The following is a 22403-nucleotide window of genomic DNA, read 5'->3' on the forward strand; positions in this document are numbered from 1 at the left end:
TTTAAAAGGCAGATTCACATACAGTAATCCATCTAGGAGCACTATGCTTCACACAAGAAGAGCAGCAGTAATCCTCTGAAGTCAGCATTCACCCTCAGCGTCTTATTGGTCTCCACATCCAGGGTTTGTAATCATCAATCAGCGTCAATAAAGTTCACCTTGAGGTCCTTCACATGTGTGTGATGCCCACAGATGTGCCCGAGCAGCAGGGAGACCTTCCTCCTCCTGAGATCCAGTGACTCAGCAGCATCACAGCGAGGTTTCACGGGAAAAGCTGACCGAGGTTTCAAGTTTGTCTCCGTTGGTTTTCTCTCCTGGAGAGCAGTCCTCGGGACAATTGGTAGGAAGCTAGGAAGGAGACGGAGAAAGTTAGATGGGGAACATTTAAACTAAACCTAGGAGAAAACATTCAATTCAAGGATTCAAGGCTTTTATTGTCATATGTACATAGCTACAGGGTAGTTATGACAATGAAAATCTGAGGTCACAGGCTCCTCCAACAGAGCAACACAATAAAACTGATCAATTAGTGCAAGTAAATACAAATAAAATATAGTAGAAAACATCCAAGTTATCGCTTTAAACTCTCCAATAAACCCGACACAAAACAGGCCATGAAGTTGCATGACTCTCATTTTATATATTTATGTGTATTATGATTATATCACCTTTCAAATTGTTCTTAAGAAAAATGAATATCAGTGCATTCAAACACCACCAGGTGGCGCCAAAAGAAAGCTAAGTTAAAATCCTTCCCATGCAGGTTTTAGTGGTTGTAAATTGAGGTAGCAGTAACAGTTTTGAGGAAGGACACTAGAGCGACGATGACTCAGTAGGATGATGGGAAAACGACTCAAAATTGTAAAAACGTTCTCGTCTGAAGGGTGCAGGGAACCTGGGCGGGGGTTCTGCTGTTGGGAAGGGGGTGTTCAAGGGGAGGAGGATTGTAAGCTTTGTTTGTGAAGAGGACAGATACACAAAGGAGACTTTATATCAGAGTGACAGCAGGGGAGAGTTCAGGGAAAGAGGAGGAATGTTGAAGACTGTCTGGACATAAAGCCCCTCCACAGGGAGGAGGAACTCTGAACACTGTCCTTTATAACGGCTACAGAGAGGAGAGGGAGATACACTTTACAACTGGATCCTTACACTGGACATTTAGAGCAGAAATCTGGTATTCAGCATTCAAATCTGTATTAATACCCAACATCAGTACATATACTTTAATATATTACATGTTCAATAACATTTGTAGTGTTTTTGTATAATTGTAGTGCAATGACACGTTTTTTGATTTTGATCCAAAACCGAAAAACTGACACTAAACCCAAATTCCCTCCGCGACAGATTTAAAAAAATGGTGGAGGAATTGATTAAGAATTTTAAATAAATGTGATGTATTTTGTGAAAGCAAATCCATCAACTTGAAAGTCAACAAATGTAAAAGATTGACTGACCGAAATACTTCCATGAGCTACATTTCTCTGTAAAAATATTTTTTTTTTTACATGAGTTTTTGTGTATTTTGTGTGTTCATGTACTTACTGCTTGCAGGCGGTTGTTTTCTGCTCCCATGTTGACGTTGTGTCTTTTCAGTTCTGACTTAATAAAGGCTGAAACATAAAATGAGGAAATTACATTTACATTTCAAATATACACAAATAATAATAAAAAATACACACACACACACACATACCATGTATACATCACTTCAGGGGACATTACATTGACTTACATGCATTTCCTGGAGACTTATCCTAACCTTAACCATCACATGCCTAACCCGTACCCTTAAGGGAAGCCAGTCCCCACATGTGACTGTGTAAACAGATTTAGGTCCCCACAAGGATAGTAATCACACACACACACACACACCACACACACACACACACACACACAGCCTACCAGTGAGCAGTATTCCCAGAAAGATCCAGGAGCAGAGGAAGAGGTTTCCGATCAGAGGATTATGGTGTGTCAGTTGACCCTGAATCAGAGTGAAGACGATCCCAAATATCTACACACACACACACACACACACACACACACACACACACACACACACACACCCACACACACACACACACACACACACACACACACACACACACACACACACACACACACACACACACACACACATCACACACACACACACACACACACACACACACACACACACACACACACACACACACACACACACACACACCAATTGTAGTGAGTGTTGCTTGACAGGGAGGAGGATAAACAAAGGATTCTGACTGTGATAGAGTTCACTGTGTGATACCTGAGCGAAAGCGTTGAGGAGTCCCGAAGACGTCCCCTCAGACTCGGGGTAAGTGATCTCCACTCCGAACTCAAAGCCCAGCGGCAGGTACCCCGTCATGAAGAACCTGAAACAACACAACACACTGATAAACATCAACAAACAACAACAACAACGCAAAGAAATAGTCCATGGCGATTTAATCTGAGAGCCAAGGGTTTTTTCTAACAACGCTCACACACAAAGGCATGAAAACATCCATCTGCTTCGATTGTATCTTCTATTATAGTATTTTTCTTTAATCTCTATATAATAAATCGGAAACGTTGCAAAACACAAACTTTTTAAAAGTACAATCTATTGAATTTATTTAGGTGCTTTTAAACCTATATTACATGTTTGTTTTTATTAAAAATAACCTTATTTTTTAGGAGTTGTACAACTAAAGGAATATTACACAAATCCCATTCAATACGTAATATATTATTACACAATTAATATAAATGATTACATTATTTTGTCATTTCATTTTCATTTGTTTTCTTACGGTTTTAGCCATCAACAGAAACGTGTACTGTAGGCTGTGAAGCTCAGTAATAGAAAAACAGTAAAGCATGACGAAGGGATTGAATTATACTCAGAGTGCAGAGTGGTTGATCTTCTTCTTTATGAGATCCAGGGAATAACTGGAGCTGATTTACGAGCTGACGTAATTATTCCCCCGCCCTTTCACTCTCTTTGAAGTAGAGACACTACGTACTGATATACACCTGAACATCAGCAGGAGAGGACTCTTTAATGTAGAGACACTATATACTGATATACACCTAAACATCAGCAGGAGAGGACTCTTTAAAGTAGAGACACTACATGCTGATATACACCTGAACATCAGCAGGAGAGGACTCTTTAAAGTAGAGACACTACATACTGATATACACCTGAACATCAGCAGGAGAGGACTCTTTAAAGTAGAGACACTACATACTGATATACACCTGAACATCAGCAGGAGAGGACTCTTTAAAGTAGAGACACTACATACTGATATACAACTGAACATCAGCAGGAGAGGACTCTTTAAAGTAGAGACACTACATACTGATATACACCTGAACATCAGCAGGAGAGGACTCTTTAAAGTAGAGACACTACATACTGATATACACCTGAACATCAGCAGGAGAGGACTCTTAAAGTAGAGACACTACATACTGATATACACCTGAACATCAGCAGGAGAGGACTCTTTAAAGTAGAGACACTACATACTGATATACACCTGAACATCAGCAGGAGAGGACTCTTTAAAGTAGAGACACTACATACTGATATACACCTGAACATCAGCAGGAGAGGACTCTTTAAAGTAGAGACACTACATACTGATATACACCTGAACATCAGCAGGAGAGGACTCTTTAAAGTAGAGACACTACATACTGATATACACCTGAACATCAGCAGGAGAGGACTCTTCAAAGTAGAGACACTACATACTGATATACACCTGAACATCAGCAGGAGAGGACTCTTTAAAGTAGAGACACTACATACTGATATACACCTGAACATCAGCAGGAGAGGACTCTTTAAAGTAGAGACACTACATACTGATATACACCTGAACATCAGCAGGAGAGGACTCTTTAAAGTAGAGACACTACATACTGATATACACCTGAACATCAGCAGGAGAGGACTCTTTAAAGTAGAGACACTACATACTGATATACACCTGAACATCAGCAGGAGAGGACTCTTTAAAGTAGAGACACTACATACTGATATACACCTGAACATCAGCAGGAGAGGACTCTTTAAAGTAGAGACACTACATACTGATATACACCTGAACATCAGCAGGAGAGGACTCTTTAAAGTAGAGACACTACATACTGATATACACCTGAACATCAGCAGGAGAGGACTCTTCAAAGTAGAGACACTACATACTGATATACACCTGAACATCAGCAGGAGAGGACTCTTTAAAGTAGAGACACTACATACTGATATACACCTGAACATCAGCAGGAGAGGACTCTTTAAAGTAGAGACACTACATACTGATATACACCTGAACATCAGCAGGAGAGGACTCTTTAAAGTAGAGACACTACATACTGATATACACCTGAACATCAGCAGGAGAGGACTCTTTAAAGTAGAGACACTACATACTGATATACACCTGAACATCAGCAGGAGAGAACTCTTTAAAGTAGAGACACTACATACTGATATTCACCTGAACATCAGCAGGAGAGGACTCTTTAAAGTAGAGACACTACATACTGATATACACCTGAACATCAGCAGGAGAGGACTCTTTAAAGTAGAGACACTACATACTGATATACAACTGAACATCAGCAGGAGAGGACTCTTTAAAGTAGAGACACTACATACTGATATACACCTGAACATCAGCAGGAGAGGACTCTTTAAAGTAGAGACACACACTGATATACACCTGAACATCAGCAGGAGAGGACTCTTTAAAGTAGAGACACTACATACTGATATACACCTGAACATCAGCAGGAGAGGACTCTTTAAAGTAGAGACACTACATACTGATATACACCTGAACATCAGCAGGAGAGGACTCTTTAAAGTAGAGACACTACATACTGATATACACCTGAACATCAGCAGGAGAGGACTCTTTAAAGTAGAGACGCTATATACTAATATACACCTGAACATCAGCAGGAGAGGACTCTTCAAAGTAGAGACACTACATACTGATATACACCTGAACATCAGCAGGAGAGGACTCTTTAAAGTAGAGACACTACATACTGATATACACCTGAACATCAGCAGGAGAGGACTCTTTAAAGTAGAGACACTACATACTGATATACACCTGAACATCAGCAGGAGAGGACTCTTTAAAGTAGAGACACTACATACTGATATACACCCTGAACATCAGCAGGAGAGGACTCTTTAAAGTAGAGACACTACATACTGATATACACCTGAACATCAGCAGGAGAGGAACTCTTTAAAGTAGACACTACATACTGATATTACACCTGAACATCAGCAGGAGAGGACTCTTAAAGTAGAGACACTACATACTGATATTACACCTGAACATCAGCAGGAGAGGACTCTTTAAAGTAGAGACACTACATACTGATATACACCTGAACATCAGCAGGAGAGGACTCTTTAAAGTAGAGACTACTACATACTGATATACACCTGAACATCAGCAGGAGAGAACTCTTTAAAGTAGAGACACTACATACTGATATACACCTGAACATCAGCAGGAGAGGACTCTTTAAAGTAGAGACACTACATACTGATATACCCTGAACATCAGGGCTAGGAGAGGAACTCTTAAAGTAGAGACACTACATACTGATATACAACTGAACATCAGCAGGAGAGAGGAAACTTCTTTAAAAGTGTAGAAGACACTACATACTGATATACACCTGAACATGCAAGCAGGAGAGGACTCTTTAAAGTAAGAGTACACTACATACTCGATATTAACAACCTGAACATCGAGAAAAATATGGGTCGCTTTTAAATCAAATTGACAGAGCATACCCGCAGAGCTCCAGCGGTGGAATAAGACCAGGGAGGGAGGTTGTTGAGGTTCAGAGTGAAGGTGAACACGATCATGCCCAGAAACGACAGGAGAGTACACGATCAGAGTCGTCATCCTTTAAAACACATCACAGCAGCACTCAGTTATTTCATACTTTGATTGGCAGTCACCAATCAGGGACAAGTGTGTCTACTCCTGATCATCCTCTGCATGTTCAGGGTATGATTTATTTCCCTCACACTTGATCTACACGACAGGTTTGGTTGGGACGGGATTAAACTCCCTTCGACTTAAGTGTCTCACGTTTTATTTCACCTCATCAACCTCCCAGCTGTACGACTTGTTTTGTTCTCAAACGAGCGTAAGACGCGTGAGACAAATCGTTGACGAAGCTTTAAGGGAAGTATATCTCAGGATTCCATTGATTCCAGGGAAGAAAAAACACCCAAAATGATCTGGTTTGTTATAGAAGATATACATTAAGCATTTCAATAAATCCTCACAGGATAAAATCACAAGAGAGACCTTAAAACAAGCTCTGTTGCAGAAAAATAAATTCAATGCAGGGAGGTTTGTCCAACCGGCTGTATCCTTAAAGAGTCTGAAGTTAATTTGGTTGTAAATATTATAAATTGTAGTCCAAATAAAAGAAGGCTCCGTCCTCTCATACAAACACATTCCTTGCCCCTAGAAGCTCTGCTATGTTTAACAGACCCTCTAGGTCTGCATTACAAATGTAAACAGATCAAACACCCAACGTTGTAATAGAGAATGGCAAAGGATCAGGAGGAAAAAAACACAGAATTTGTCCATAAGATGTTTATAAGTATGTGCAGTTGTTAAAAAGAAAATAGAAATGTACTGTAGAGACAGAGATTGTATTCGAAGTTTGAAAAAATACCAACAAAACTTGGCAATATTATATATATATCAGAAATCATTTTAATGGTATAGCCGCTAGCGAATATAATTTTCGGAAAATGACTGCATTGCAAAACACGTTCAATGTTTAACAAAAGTTGGGAAGATTCAAGTGTGTGTGCGTGTTTCCTACTTGTATGTCTTGGTGTGGTCCAGCCACAGCCCGCAGAGGATGGAGCCGACCATCCCAGCAACAACCAGAGTCAAACCAATTCTCCCAGCATTCAACTCCTGGTTCTGAGGAGAGGAGAGGATATAGGATATGTTATTAAATTGTTGCAGTGATGATGTATTTTTTAAGGCAGACAAGTTAGCATTGCAAAGGTTCCATTTACAAAAAGCCAATGGATTTTTCGATTGGCTTTTGGATTATTGCAGAAAATAATGTGGCAAACACACGTTTATATTCAGCAGGATAATCTCCACATATAAACACCACGTTATTACTTTTTAAATAAAAAGCTAACATTAGGCTATAAAGCAACTACAGCACGGTCACATGACTTCACGTCAGCACCCAACACCGCTAAGCTAAAGGTGGCTAATGTTGGGCTATAGAGTGGCGAAGTCAAGCCCATCTACTTCCGGTCCATGGGACCTTATTTCGGAAAAATAATGTATTGAAGTCAATGGAGAGAGAAAACGTATCTTTTGATCCCGTTTGAATTGTGCCATGAATTACACATATGATGTTTGTCAATCTTAAAAAATAATTTCCATGTCAAAAAAGTCACAGTTTGTCGTAAAACTGTTGAAATATAAGACTATGAAAAATACGCAACTAGAAAGACTACAAATCCCAGAGTCGCGTAAGTGATGTCACAATTGTTTTCCTCCACTAAGAGATAGCTAAGATCAGCGCCATATAGATAGAATCTATCTATATGGCGCTGGCTAAGATAAGATAACTTTAACAAGATGCCTGTGTGCTTAGTACCAGGTTGTTATCATACCAGCAATGGGTCTTGCTCGTTCTTTCGCTTCCCGTCTGATGAAAGGACCAGGAGTGGCTTGATCAAGTTAGCTACCTAGCTAGTAGCTAGCACGTTAGTTAGCATTACAGCCATGTCATTTTTATTAGCCTTAACATGAAGTAACATTAAGTAACCCAAAATGTTAAACAGTAAGAGTAGTAGTCATATTTCGTGAACCCTTTGAAGAGTACTGTCACCGGTGTGATCATTTTATAATACACAATGTAAGCCCGGGGGAGAAATGCTAACGCTAACGGTAGCATCGGCGATCGGCGATCTTTTCTACTTCATGCTATCTGCACAAATGGTTGAAATTAAAACGACCAGGCAGTTCAGAGAGAATCAAAGGAAGGCAGGCAGGCAGCTTTGCATGACATTCTTCAGGACGTGTTTCATTGTGGTGATAGTGAGGGAAGTCAATCGTTTTGTTGACAAGACAGTAGTGACGGCCATCTTGGTGACGTGTGTTGTTGACCAGAGATCAGATGTAGTTCATTGAGCGTTTCACACAAACAAATGTGTTACTACACAGTTTTACGACACATTTTTTTTTTTTTGACTTGCAAAATTATCTTTTAAATTGACAAACATCATATGTGTAATTCGTGGCACAATTCAAACGGGATCAAAAGATAATCTTTCTCTCTCCATTGACTTCAATACATAATTTTTCCGAAATAAGGTCCCATGGAGGTCCACCGGATGGGGAGGGACTTCGCCACTCTATAAAGGAACTACAGCACGGTCACATGACTTCACGTCAGCACCGCTAAGCTAAAGGTGGCTAATGTTGGGCTATAAAGGAACTACAGCACGGTCACATGACTTCACGTCACCACCGCTAAGCTAAAAGTGGCTAACATTAGGCTATAAAGCAGCTACAGCACGGTCACATGACTTCACGTCAGCATCGCTAAGCTAAAGGTGGCTAATGTTGGGCTATAAAGCAACTACGGCACGGTCACATGACTTCACGTCAGCACCGCTAAGCTAAAGGCGGCTAATGTTGGGCTATAAAGGAACTACAGCACGGTCTCATGACTTCACGTCAGCACCGCTAAGCTAAAGGCGGCTAATGTTGGGCTATAAAGGAACTACAGCACGGTCTCATGACTTCACGTCAGCACCGCTAAGCTAAAGGCGGCTAATGTTGGGCTATAAAGGAACTACAGCACGGTCTCATGACTTCACGTCAGCACCGCTAAGCTAAAGGCGGCTAATGTTGGGCTGTAAGGGAACACAGAATTTTTTTCAGGCCAACAACCAAAACAAAACCCATTGACTTCAAGTTGAGCATCAGGAAGGGCTAAAATGCTAACTAATTTCTGGGTTTAGGCCTCATCCCTGCATCACTCCACAGAAGCCTCAGTGGGAAAAAAGCTGATTAAATTCTTTTTTTTTCAATAACACTCAGATCAAATCTTACAGGTGGACTATAAGCCAGTCACATGTTCTGTACGTGTGTGTATTTCTGCGAGGGGTTGGGGGGAGTCCCGGATTTGCAGTGTTTCTGGTGGGAGAGGGCAATGAAGTCATCTGACAGTTCAGCTGAGAGAGTCTTATAAGTTCATGCAAGGGTGAACTGCTGTAAGATTGAGTGAGAGGGACAGGGATGGGGTTTCTAAGAAAAGCAGAAACTGGACAAGCATCAGCCTCACTGTCAGCAGTCTGTGTGTGTGTGTGTGTGTGTGTGTGTGTGTGTGTGTGTGTGTGTGTGTGTGTGTGTGTGTGTGTGTGTGTGTGTGTGTGTGTGTGTGTGTGTGTGTGTGTGTGTGTGTGTGTGTGTGTGTGTGTGTGTGTGTGTGTGTGTAGCGACAGGGTTATGGTGGGCAGCAGGCATGCGTGAAAATCTCATCGAGGCCATCAGAAGTGTCTTTGTACTTTCTGTCTCTTTTTCCTCTCTCCATCCAGTTTCCACTCACTTTTTTTTTTACTGTACATTTTAAATAAGAATGAAAACAGTAGAATTAATACAAATCAGCTTAATGGGGCGAAATGGTTCAAGCATAGCTGAGGTGGAAAGGGTGTTAAACACATAAATTGGAAGCATTGAAGATGAACCTGAATTTTGGAACGGATCCAAATCGATATAAAAAAAGTTTCACTATAGAAACTACCTTAGCTATGTTGTTGGACCTGCTTTGTATCTGCAATGTTTCCCTTTATATATATATATATATACATAGTCGTTAAATGTTCATGATGTAGCTTCACCCAGCTCTTTCTGTGTGAGTACAATGAAAAGCAGAGTCACATTCTTTGGAAGTGCGCATATACTGGTCAATAAACAAATAAAAAGCAGTTAAAAACTCTTGTAAAAGGTTGCAAGTGCACTTTAAATGATGCCATTCAGATAATTTACCAATCATAGACATAAATAAGATAATTCTTTAAGAGGAAGGTGAAAATGACAGGAGAGCGGTCAAGAAACATTATTAACTCCCAGCTGTTAGTGTGTGTTTTTACTTTGTAGCAGGCCATGATCATCTGGTTGAGAAGTGTGGAGACAGAGTAGTAGGAGCCAGTCATAATACCTGCGGGCAAAACACAAAGAGAGTGCATCCATTAGGGTTATAACTGAGTTTGAAGATAATGAATGTATCTGGTTCAGTTTTCTAAATCTAATTCTGAATGCAAAAACAAAAGGCATATTTATATTATTTCAAAATACCAAACAGATCATGCATTTTAGCCATGCCTCATTTCGCTCAATTTGCACTTTTTTACCCCTGTTTTTGCAAGGGCTGATTCAGTGAGAACAGCACCATCTACTGGCCTGGCATATGTACTACAGCGTCTCCAGCGCTTTCGAACGGCAATGGCCGTGGCTGTCTCCTCCTGATTGGTGGAGTTGGCCCAATAGCCGTAGCGCCACCGTCCTGACGTCAGGACAGTGTTCAAATCTGGATCAGTTTTTATCAGATCCGTTGCAGCCCCTTTTTTAGAGATTTGGGTATGGAGGAAAATAGAGAGGGTTGTGTTTTCTGACACTTGGTGAGTTCCCTGGAACACCGGGGACACATATTCATGTAGAAAAGACGTACAAAAGTGCATTTTGCATGATAGGTCCCCTTTAAACAATGAGAAAACTGAAAAAGAGGTTGTTAAGGAAATCAAGGAGTTAGCCATCTTGTCTCCTTTTAATCTTGTAATAATCGTGTACTAGTGGAAAAATGGTGGCGGGTACAGACAAGACAAGTTCATGAGCCAAAGCGAGCAATTCAATTATCCTGACAGGATTTTAGCTGGGTTGTGTTAGAGAATGTGGGCAAAATAATCCAGTTAAATTGGCCTAAAAAACGATGTAACATTACAATTGACTTTGGCTATTTGATCACTGCTAATAAATACAACTATTTGTTTAAAGTGGAAAGTGAAAAATGTAATTTGGACAAGTTATTGAAACACTGAACCCTGTCAAAGTGAGTTTGGTGTGTCACACACGGAGTAGTCACATGAAACATTAGATGGTCACGCTAGAAACATGTTCTATATTTAGAAAAAGTTCTCAAGCAGGCCTTGGAAAGCAGAAGGACTTCATTTTCCTCATATTGTGTGCAATCCTACCCTACTGTAGTTTCCTTATGTCTTTTCAGGAGTTCAGACCATAAAGTACTTGATTAGAATAGATAAAAAACAAATGTTCCCATTCATCTGGTGGTGGTTTCTTCTCTTACCGTAGCTGACCAGCAGGAGGACGAATGCTTTGTTCTTCATCAGGTTGATGATGGACTGTTTGTAGGAGTAATCTTCACCTGGAGAGTCTGGGAGGACAGCCTGAGCGTGACTGGGAGGCAGGAGAGGCCGGTCCCTAATCACTGAACACAGAAACACAGTTTGGGTTAATAGAAAGTAGTTTTATAATCAGGCTATTACGTTATCATTATATTAAGGGCATAAAATTGTCTTAAAGGGGCTCTATTCTGCTGATGTTCAGGTGTATATCAGTATGTAGTGTCTCTACTTTAAAGAGTCCTCTCCTGCTGATGTTCAGGTGTATATCAGTATGTAGTGTCTCTACTTTAAAGAGTCCTCTCCTGCTGATGTTCAGGTGTATATCAGTATGTAGTGTCTCTACTTTAAAGAGTCCTCTCCTGCTGATGTTCAGGTGTATATCAGTATGTAGTGTCTCTACTTTAAAGAGTCCTCTCCTGCTGATGTTCAGGTGTATATCAGTATGTAGTGTCTCTACTTTAAAGAGTCCTCTCCTGCTGATGTTCAGGTGTATATCAGTATGTATTGTCTCTACTTTAAAGAGTCCTCTCCTGCTGATGTTCAGGTGTATATCAGTATGTAGTGTCTCTACTTTAAAGAGTCCTCTCCTGCTGATGTTCAGGTGTATATCAGTATGTAGTGTCTCTACTTTAAAGAGTCCTCTCCTGCTGATGTTCAGGTGTATATCAGTATGTAGTGTTTCTACTTTAAAGAGTCCTCTCCTGCTGATGTTCAGGTGTATATCAGTATGTAGTGTCTCTACTTTAAAGAGTCCTCTCCTGCTGATGTTCAGGTGTATATCAGTTTGTAGTGTCTCTACTTGAAAGAGTTCTCTCCTGCTGATGTTCAGGTGTATATCAGTATTTAGTGTCTCTACTTTAAAGAGTCCTCTCCTGCTGATGTGCAGGTGTATATCAGTTTGTAGTGTCTCTACTTTAAAGAGTCCTCTCCTGCTGATGTTCAGATGTATATCAGTATTTAGTGTCTCTACTTTAAAGAGTCCTCTCCTGCTGATGTTCAGGTGTATATCAGTATGTAGTGTCTCTACTTTAAAGAGTCCTCTCCTGCTGATGTTCAGGTTCATATCAGTATGTAGTGTCTCTACTTTAAAGAGTCGTCTCCTGCTGATGTTCAGGTTCATATCAGTATGTAGTGTCTCTACTTTAAAGAGTCGTCTCCTGCTGATGTTCAGGTTCATATCAGTATGTATAACACACTACAGGAAAGGGAAAACTTCAAAAAGCACATCATAATTAAATGATATGTTTATCGCAATGTTTAAACATCTGCTCAACAAGAGTACTTATTGTGACAGGAAGAGGCTTGCATGTCAAATAAAAAAAAACGTCCAAAACATTTGACTCACTTTGCTAATGCATGTCTTCCCTACATTTCCCTACAAGTTCCACTGAAGCTGTATCAGCGGCATCCGTTTGACTCTAAGGTCAGGTATCAGTATGAAAATCAAAAACACACCAAAATATGCTTGAAATGGATCATCTAATACACACCATATCTACTTGTATTAAAGTCAAATGTAAGTAATTAGCTGTGTGATAAAGTAATGAGAGTTGCCAGTGCTATTTTCCATATCCAAAACTGAAGAAACTGGTCCAACATGAAACACCTGAATTGTGTCTCATATTTGTTTAAAGCCAGAGGGTAAGGAAACCAGTATACATTCACTATTTCACTCTCTCCAAAACACCATGTACAGTATTGTTCATGTACATGTAAACACATTCTTCACTATAGGTCTTTCCCGAACATAATCCTATTTTAATCCTAATCCTGAACACAAGTCTTAATCCTGAACTTGTCACTAGGAGGTTTAAGGAGCAGTAAAATGTGGAAGATATCTGGAAAATGTACAACCTTGTGAGAACTAGTCGTGAGAAAGGCAGAAACACACAGAGACACACCTTTGTTCTGTTTTTCAAACGGTATGCTTCACCTCACATGATTTTAACGGCAATACAAAGCAACTGGAACACATGGCGACCATGAAGTAAATATATGCAAGAGAGTAGGGCTGCATAGCTTTAGCAATAATTATCTGAATGAAGTATTGTGGAGCTGCAGAAAAGTACAAGCCTACAAATAGTATGCTATAGACTCAATACAAATCCTTGTTTGTTACCGATATGCTTGAAAAAAGTCATAATTTCTATATATTTTTCAATGATAAAGTGAATAATGGTTTAAATATGATCCTTCCCTCGACTATTGCAAATCACATCGCAAGTCAAAATAATCGAAATTACCTTTTTTTTGCAAAATCGTGCAGCCCTACACAGCATGTATGTTAGTGTGCGTGTGCGTGTGTGTGTGTGTGTGTGTGTGTGTGTGTGTGTGTGTGTATGTGTGTGTGTGTGTGTGTGTGTGTGTGTATGTTCAAGGTTAGTTTATTTGTATAGCACATTTTAAAGGTCACCTATCATGCTATTTTTAGGCAATAGCATAGGTCTCAGATATATAAAAATATATAAAAAACATGTCTATGAAGTGTTTTGCTCAAAATACCAAACAGATCACCCATTCTAGCCACGCCTCATATCCCTCTATTTCACTTCCTGTTTCAAAAGTGCTGATTTGGGGTATCAAGCTTAAATAAAAAAAAAAGGAGGGGGCTGAGCTCATGCGGGACCCGGCAGCTACTGTCTAAACCAGGGGTGTCAAACTCAAGGCCCAAAACCGGCCCGAAGAATATTATATGTTTATTATACGGTTACATGATGATATACAGAAGCACGTTGCCCATAAACTACATGTCCCACAATGCATCTCAAACTAGACTTTTTTTCTCAGAATTTGACTTTTTTTCTTCAAAATATGCCTTTTTTCTTAGAATGTGCCTTTTTCTCACAATTTAAAATGTTACTTTTTTTTCAAAAAAGGTTACTTTAAAAAAAAGAAAATCACTTCCTTTTTTTTAAATGTCACTTCTTTTTTTTTTAATGTCACTTCAAGGTTCTTTATTTTGTCATACGAACATAGCTACAGTGTAGTTATGCCGATGAAAATCTTAGGTCACAGGCTCCTCCAACAGTGCAACACAATAACACAGATAAACAGAAAAATATAGTGCAAGTAAATAGTAAATACAAAAAGAAAAATAGTTTAAAAAAGTGAAATAGTGCAATAAGAGTCTATATGCAAGTTATTGGAATGATATATTAGATAAATAGATAAATAATTACTAAGTAGCAGATGAATGTTATGGATGTTGTTTCAGCAGTTCAGTTGTTTAACTTGTGACATTCTCACTGAAGAGACTTGCAATTATTTGCCCCAGACTTCTGCTTTCAGACGTAGCTAATTAAGAAGTTATTACTCTATCTGATAATAATTCAATGCAGAGGCAATAATGTAATATAATACATTATTTTATATATATATTTATGTATGTATTCTTAAAGTTACAACCGGCCCTTTGAGTGCAGCCATAATGCTGATGTGGCCCGCGATTAAATTGAGTTTGACCCCCCTGGTCTAAACTAAATACTGCCGTGATGGAAACGCCATATCATGGATTATCAAGGATTATTTCTGAATCAGTATGGGGCTCAAAGGCTTTCTCTCTTGCCGGTTATACCACAAGGTGAGTTTATTTTTATATCCAGCTTCTTCACACACATGCTCTGTGCAGTACAGGTTAGCTCTGAGTGTTAGCGATGCTAATGTAAACATGCACCGACCGTATCAAGTCCAAAACAGCCGGGCATTGTTTCTGATAGCAACGTTTCTGATAGGCCCGTGGGTGTAAAGCCAGTCTACATTTTCGATATTACGTCATATCGGACGCAAATCTGTATCAGCTCGTTGTACCCCCGTTTTTAGAGATTTGGGTACAGAGGAAAAGAGAGAGGGTTTTATTTGCTGACGCTGCGTGAGTTCCCTGACACACCGGGGACACATGTTTATGTATAAAAGACATAAAAAAGTGCATTTTGCATGATAGGTCCCCTTTAAAACACTGAGGCAATTCAAAGAGCTTCACATAGGCATTTAACACATAGTACTTTTTTAAAACAAAACAAACTCAAAAAGACAATTCACGATTGTGTGTGTGTGCGTGTGCGCGTGTGCACGTGTGTGTGTGTGTGTGTGTGTGTGTGTGTGTGTGTGTTTGTTTGTGTGTGTACCTAGAACAGTGAGGAAGAAGAGGGTGGTGGAGACGGCAGCGGTGCCGTAGAACATTTTGCTGATGTTGCGACCCGTCAGCTCAGGATCATCCGGGGTGTTGGGAACTAAAACTGGAGGAAGCAGGAAGCCGATCGCTGTTCCCAACTACAACAAGAGAAAGAGAGAGACACATAGATTGTTTATTACGTTTATTTTATATATATTGGTGTGTGCTATCATAGTACACATTTCAATTAAGCATGTAAGTATTTAGTGTGGTAAAAACTACTTTGTGCATGACTCACTTAGGAAGCATTTCGTTAGGCTTGACTATTATGTATTATTTTTACATTATTTTACTAGTCTATTCTGCTGGCAGTACTGGAAGAAAGTAATAAAGACATATAGTTGAACTTCAGTGAATACTAAAATAATATAACATGTTCCCAAAATAGTCATCTTACATACAGAATACTCAGCTTTGGTTCTTTAAGTATATTTAATTTCAATACTTCTGTACTTTTACTTTTAAAACGCCAGACTTTTACTTGTTACAGCTTTTCTACATTCAGGTAATGTTACTCAAATAAAATACTTATTCCCCCTGGGGTAATATTTTGTATAACTGACTACGATATGTAAATACATGTTTATCGAAAGAGGTAAGCATAATAATAAGTAGTAATTATATATATATATATATATAATTACTACTTATTATATATATAAAATTACTACTTATTATTATTCTCACTCTATACATTTATGTTGCATTGTTGGAGGAGACTTACTTATCTGACGGGTTATCTGTCGTCACTTAATTTGTTTCACTCTCTAAATAACCCTAACCCCTAGGATAAATGTTTGTTACAAGTACCCTTGATCGTTATTGTTATTGTTATAACCCCCCCCCCCCCCCCCCCACACACACACACACACACACACACACACACCTGGTTCCCCAGCACGGCCACGGCACAGGCAGTGGACACCTCCTTCGGTCCGAACCACACCGAGGCGACCCTGGACGGCAGGCCGAGGATGAACACCTGCGCCACGGAGCAGACCACCTGCGCGCTCACGGTGACTCCGAACCGATCCTGACTCACGCTGGCGCACTTCATCCACGCGCCTGCGCAGTTGAGTCCGGCTCCGAGCAGGGCCGTGAGCCGAAGACCCTTCCGGTCCAGGAGCCAAGTGGCCGGGAAGATGAGGGGCACGTAGGTCACCATGTAGACGATGGAGAGCCAGTCCACTTTGTCGCTGGTCACGCCGTAATATTGCATGAACACGTTGGTGATGATGCTGTACTGGATCCACTGGAAGGCGTTCGAGAGGGAGTACAAGCTGAACACCGCGAGCACGGCAAACCGGCGCAGGTACAGTTTGGTTTCCAGTATCGCACCGTGTTTCTCCTCCTCCTCGCCTCCTCTTCCTCCGTTAGGAAGCATCGCCTCTCTCTCATCCGCCGGCGGCACGTCCTTCTCCTGCGCCCCCTCCGGTGCTTCCTCCGCCGCGGCTGCGTATGGAGGCTCCGCGCATCGCTCCGTGTCTCCCTCCGGTTCCGGGATCTTCTTCATCACCGTGATGTCGTCAGGTGCGCCGGGATGAAGCTCCTGTACGAGCTCACCGGCCACCATGCTTGACGTTTTCTCTTATTTCCCTATGCGCGATGTGATGATGATATTAAAATACAGGAAGCGCGTTTTGGTTTCCTCATTCAGTTATGATGCGTATAATACGATATAATAAAGATTACACTACAGACATTTTCAAAACAACCTACGCAATACCCATCACAAAACATCCGATTATTCTATCTCCGAATCCTCTTCTCCAGCATGCTGCCTCTCTGTATGAGTGTGTGTGTGTGTGTGTGTCTCTCTCTCTCTCTCTCTCTCTCTCTCTCTCTCTCTCTCTCTCTCTATATATATCCTTTGTTCCGCCGTCGCTGACACATGCCTTCCGATGCCGATGAGCCAATAGTAGAGCAGCTTGCGGTATTTTACTACTGCCTGCTTGATGAATGAATGGTATTCGGCAGAGGTGGAATAATTAATCAGATCCTTTACTTAAGTAAAAGTAGAACATTGACATTTATTTAAAGAGGACCTTTTCTGCTCATTTCAGGTGTATATCAGTATGTAGTGTCTCTACTTTAAAGAGTCCTCTCCTGCTGATGTTCAGGTGTATATCAGTATGTAGTGTCTCTACTTTAAAGAGTCCTCTCCTGCTGATGTTCAGGTGTATATCAGTATGTAGTGTCTCTACTTTAAAGAGTCCTCTCCTGCTGATGTTCAGGTGTATATCAGTATGTAGTGTCTCTACTTTAAAGAGTCCTCTCCTGCTGATGTTCAGGTGTATATCAGTATGTAGTGTCTCTACTTTAAAGAGTCCTCTCCTGCTGATGTTCAGGTGTATATCAGTATGTAGTGTCTCTACTTTAAAGAGTCCTCTCCTGCTGATGTTCAGGTGTATATCAGTACGTAGTGTCTCTACTTTAAAGAGTCCTCTCCTGCTGATGTTCAGGTGTATATCAGTATGTAGTGTCTCTACTTTAAAGAGTCCTCTCCTGCTGATGTTCAGGTGTATATCAGTATGTAGTGTCTCTACTTTAAAGAGTCCTCTCCTGCTGATGTTCAGGTGTATATCAGTACGTAGTGTCTCTACTTTAAAGAGTCCTCTCCTGCTGATGTTCAGGTGTATATCAGTATGTAGTGTCTCTACTTTAAAGAGTCCTCTCCTGCTGATGTTCAGGTGTATATCAGTATGTAGTGTCTCTTCATGTCTCCAGGCTTTCATGTTCAAAAAGCTCTTTATTTTTCTCATACTGCCTGTGCTGCAGCACCTCTTTTCACCCTCTGTCTGAAACCAGAGCCCAGTCTGCTCTGATTGGTCAGCTGGCCGGCTCTGTTGTGATTGGTCAACTGCTTAGAGATGTCCCGCCAATTAGCCTTTCACGTACAATGTGTTGGAGCGCTAGCCAATACAAGTGCGAGTGTTACAATGTGATGTCACTATGTTCAGGAAGTAAACAAAGGAGTCCAATGGAAGCAGGCGGTGAGTGTGTGGGAGAGAATACATTATATCAGCTAAATGAACTCAAAGGTTCTTCATGAATGGAAGTATTTTAAGGTTAAGCCTGCACATCGACGGATGATAGAAAGAACTCAAACATTTTTTTAAATCACTTCAATATATCATGGGGCAACATTTTTTTCATTACTAGACTCATTTGTTTCACTTGAATACACCCTCACTCTTTTTGAAGCAACAATATATTCTTTGAAGTTTTAATCTTAGGTGATTTTATTTGTTCTGTAACGGCCCCTACACACGGCGGCGTGCGTTGAAGCATGCCAGCGGGCTTGTCTGAAGCTCGACCAACAACCAATCACATGAATCTCCCGCCCCGGACACACAAGCACGCGGTTTGATTGGCTAGAGCTTGTACTGGCATATGATTTGATTGGCTGACGCTTCCGTCGAAGCTTCAAAAGTAGAACATTGCTATACTTTTGAAGCGAGCAACGCAAAGCTTTGCTCCCACAATGCAGTTCGGCAAAGCGTGACGTCACCCTTTTCAAAGTGAATGGGTAGAAGCGTTGAAGCTTCAGCGCACGCCGCCGTGTGTAGGGGCCGTAACAACACACTGTTGCATTTTTTGACTACAAAGTTGGTAATTGAATCTCTGAGTTAATGCTCCTGCTTGGTTCTGTTCTCTCCATGAGCCTCTCCATGTGCTCAGGCCTTTATCTGCTCTAATCCTGATCATCCTTTGACCCAGTGGGACTGAACTGCAGCTACACGTCTGTTCCCACAGGAAACTCACTCAAGAGCTGCAGGTAATAAACATTTAGTTGTAGGAAGTTGGTTCCCTTGACAAAAAGGAATGGGATTTCCCTCTTGGCTTTTGGATTATTGTAAAGAATAACCTCGTTCATGATACTTCTGTTCAGCCAAAGGCAACAATCCCTGTGTTCTGACCCACAAAGGCTTGTATATGTCAATTCAACCAAATGGCATTTGATAGTAAGGAGTAATAACTGTTACGATTATTTGTACAGCTTGTTTTTACTGCGGCTGCATCAAATCCTCCTGTTGTATGTAGGTCTATCTCAGGAGGATCAAATAACCTCAGTGTAGTCGTGGGTTGAGAGAAGTGAGCTCTCACTCTGTCTCTGTTTTCAGTTACCAAGAGGAAATAATATGTATGTTGAAAATGCATGTAGCTTATTTGATACTGCAGTTATTTAAGGTAATATTCTGTATTTAATTGCATTTTATGATGCAACACGTTGTAATTAATTGTATATTTTTGTCAAAAGGTTCAATACATATTTAAATTTCCAAAAAGTATAATTTGTTCTGCTCACTTTTTGATGGTTTTGGCTTCAGGGGTAAGAAGAGTAAACGGCGGGGGAAAAAAGTTTCTGTATTTTCTCATTTTTAAGTATAAGGGAGGCAACTTTATAATCCATTTGTTGGCTCCTAACTTTTCCACAAGTAACACTAGTTTACAATATTACTGCATCTGTTATATATGTTTTATGTCTAAGCAAAAACATGGGAAACAGATAAGTCTAAAAGATCTTAAAGCTTTAACTTGTTGAGAGATAGTAACTCATCTTCCCAAAACACAACATATCTTTGACTCTACTTCTTCAGGTTTTCCGTTGCCATGTAAACAACAGCATCAAACACTGACTACTACACCATGGATAATTAACTGACTAAAAAGCGAAAATACAGCTACATAAGAAACATGTCTGGAGCAGAGCAGCGGGCTCTGACGGAGCTGAACGTGCGGAGGGAGACGTGGTGTCGCGTGGAGGGGAACCCCCATCAGGAGTGGGAGCGGCGCGAGAGGAGACACTACCGGAAGCACCTGCGCAGCACCGCGGGACTCCTCACCTGTCTGCCCGCCGGAGAGACCCGCAGCCCGGCCGGAAGAGAGAGGCCTCCCCCCTCTAATCTACCGGAGAGGAGGCACTTCGAGGAGAGCTGTGAGGAGGCTTGCTTTTTTTTTGACTGAAATACTTCTTTAGACGTAATGCATGGGAAGGTGCAGTGCTGGTGGTTTATGATTGGATAATAATTAAAGGATATTAACAATAAGGCTGGATGATGCATAACATTCATCTGTTTGCAACTTACAAAAGATGTATCTAATATATCATATTCCAATTACTTGTATATAGACTTGCACTATTTTAACTATTTTATCTGTTTTATTGTGTTGCACTGTTGGAGGAGGAGCCTGTGACCTAAGACAGGGGTTTTCAAAGTGTGGGAAGGTGAGCCTCCCCTCAGAGAACATAAGAACAGCGGCGCCCCCCCTCCCAATTATTATTGCTATTATTATTATTATTGTTGTTGTTGCTATAATGCAGGGGTATTCAATTGCATTTCAAAGAGGTCCAGTAAGATCAAATGAAGACTGTTTCTCTCCTCTTGTCTCGTCTCTGTGTGTGTGTTTGAATCTATCGTGCTGACTCACTGAGTGCACCGATATGATTGGCTGAGTAGCATCACCTCCTTAAAACATTAAACAATAACTTTTTAAAACATTTTTATCTTTATGTTTTAAACATGTTGTATAAAACTCCCCCACTACTTGGACTATTCTTTGCACCCCTCTAGAATAAGCCCGAATGGTCTCAACTTATAACAAGATCGCAAGGACACTGGTAGCGATCGGACAATTGAGTGTTGTTCAGTGTGTTGTGGAACATGCGTGTGCGTGCATGAAAATATACCACACACCCAATTACAATAGCATGTTCAATTCACTACCATGGAAGTTAATAAAGTTGTTAAAGTTGGAACAGCCTGTGGACAGCCGTTCTTCCTTGCATGTCAGTCGCTGACACCTTCTTACAGAGGACAGGCAAATCTAGCTGCAGCACGACCCGTATATTTTCGCACGGTGTTCTCAACACATATATATTTTTTTAAATTTACATTTTCAACATCGTGGATAAATCCTTATATGCTCCCGGCAACACACTGAACGTCAACTTTGCCTCCTTATTACACTCACCCCTACTTTAGTGGGAACAATGAGTCTGCGTCTTTGATGCACACAGGAATAAACGCAGATCATCCTCTGGCTGCAGCCTTCACCGGCACTTGCTTTTGATCAAAGTCAATGCGGAAAACCTGCACTCACACAGGTAGGTGGAGGTGAAGGGAATGAGCACTTTTACAGCCTTTTTGGCGAGGTGGGGGAACCCACAGTCTCCACAGACAGCCAAAAGTGTGCAAGTGTCACTTTACTCGTCTTTTTCTCGTTGTTCTTTTTCTCAAGCTGCGCCTCCCCTGAAGCTCTCTGGCGCCCCCCAGGGGAGGCGCGCCTCACACTTTGAAAACCGCTGACCTAAGACTTTCATTGATATATCTACACTGTAGCTATGTACAAATGACAATAAAAGCCTTGCATCCTTGAATGGTGCATGCAACTGGAGCCTTAACCCTAACCGCGATGCACCAATACAATAATGCAAAATAAATAAATAGTTCAAACTCAATACACTTTGGGAAAGGGTCAGCATTAATGTAGGATACACATCATTTCATGGGATTTAATCTGCATAAAGATTTTTAGTGTTGTCATTAAACTTATGTATTTATGGGACCCTGGTACCCCTCAAAAACACCCCTGGTTGCTATATCCTGGCTCCTACATGGTGGACTGAGCTCCCCATTGACATTAGGAAAGCAGAAACTGCATATCTTCCCTTGCAAACTGAAAACACATCTATTTTAAATTTGCTTTTGCACTTATTGTAAGTTGCTTTGGGTAAAAGCGTCACCTAATGATATG

At 40.8% G+C, this 22403-nt stretch overlaps 2 protein-coding genes across 4 annotated transcripts in view; one reads left to right on the forward strand and one right to left on the reverse strand.

Moving 5' to 3' along the window:
* On the reverse strand, positions 1-17451 carry flvcr1 (FLVCR heme transporter 1). The gene is given in 11 exon segments (XM_034148160.1): positions 1-348; positions 1546-1613; positions 1906-2014; positions 2288-2393; positions 5847-5932; positions 5934-5958; positions 6898-7001; positions 10205-10272; positions 11416-11556; positions 15598-15742; positions 16531-17451. Coding segments are annotated over 11 exon segments (1638 nt in total). The 5' UTR covers positions 17218-17451; the 3' UTR covers positions 1-249.
* LOC117496482 (spermatogenesis-associated protein 45-like) overlaps positions 16759-22403 on the forward strand; it is a 5840-nt gene continuing 195 nt past the window's right edge. The window contains exons 1-3 of one of the 3 annotated variants that reach the window (XM_034148157.1): positions 16759-16956; positions 19326-19422; positions 20246-20583. In XM_034148157.1, coding sequence (XP_034004048.1) covers positions 20343-20583 — 241 coding nt within the window. In that variant the 5' untranslated portion in view covers positions 16759-16956; positions 19326-19422; positions 20246-20342. Of the gene's footprint in view, positions 16957-19308; positions 19423-20245; positions 20584-22403 lie in introns of all 3 variants that reach the window. The other 2 variants (XM_034148156.1, XM_034148158.1) reach the window with 2 other exon arrangements.

This window comes from Trematomus bernacchii, unplaced genomic scaffold (assembly GCF_902827165.1).
Source record: "Trematomus bernacchii unplaced genomic scaffold, fTreBer1.1, whole genome shotgun sequence".
Taxonomy (NCBI): Eukaryota; Metazoa; Chordata; class Actinopteri; order Perciformes; family Nototheniidae; genus Trematomus; species Trematomus bernacchii.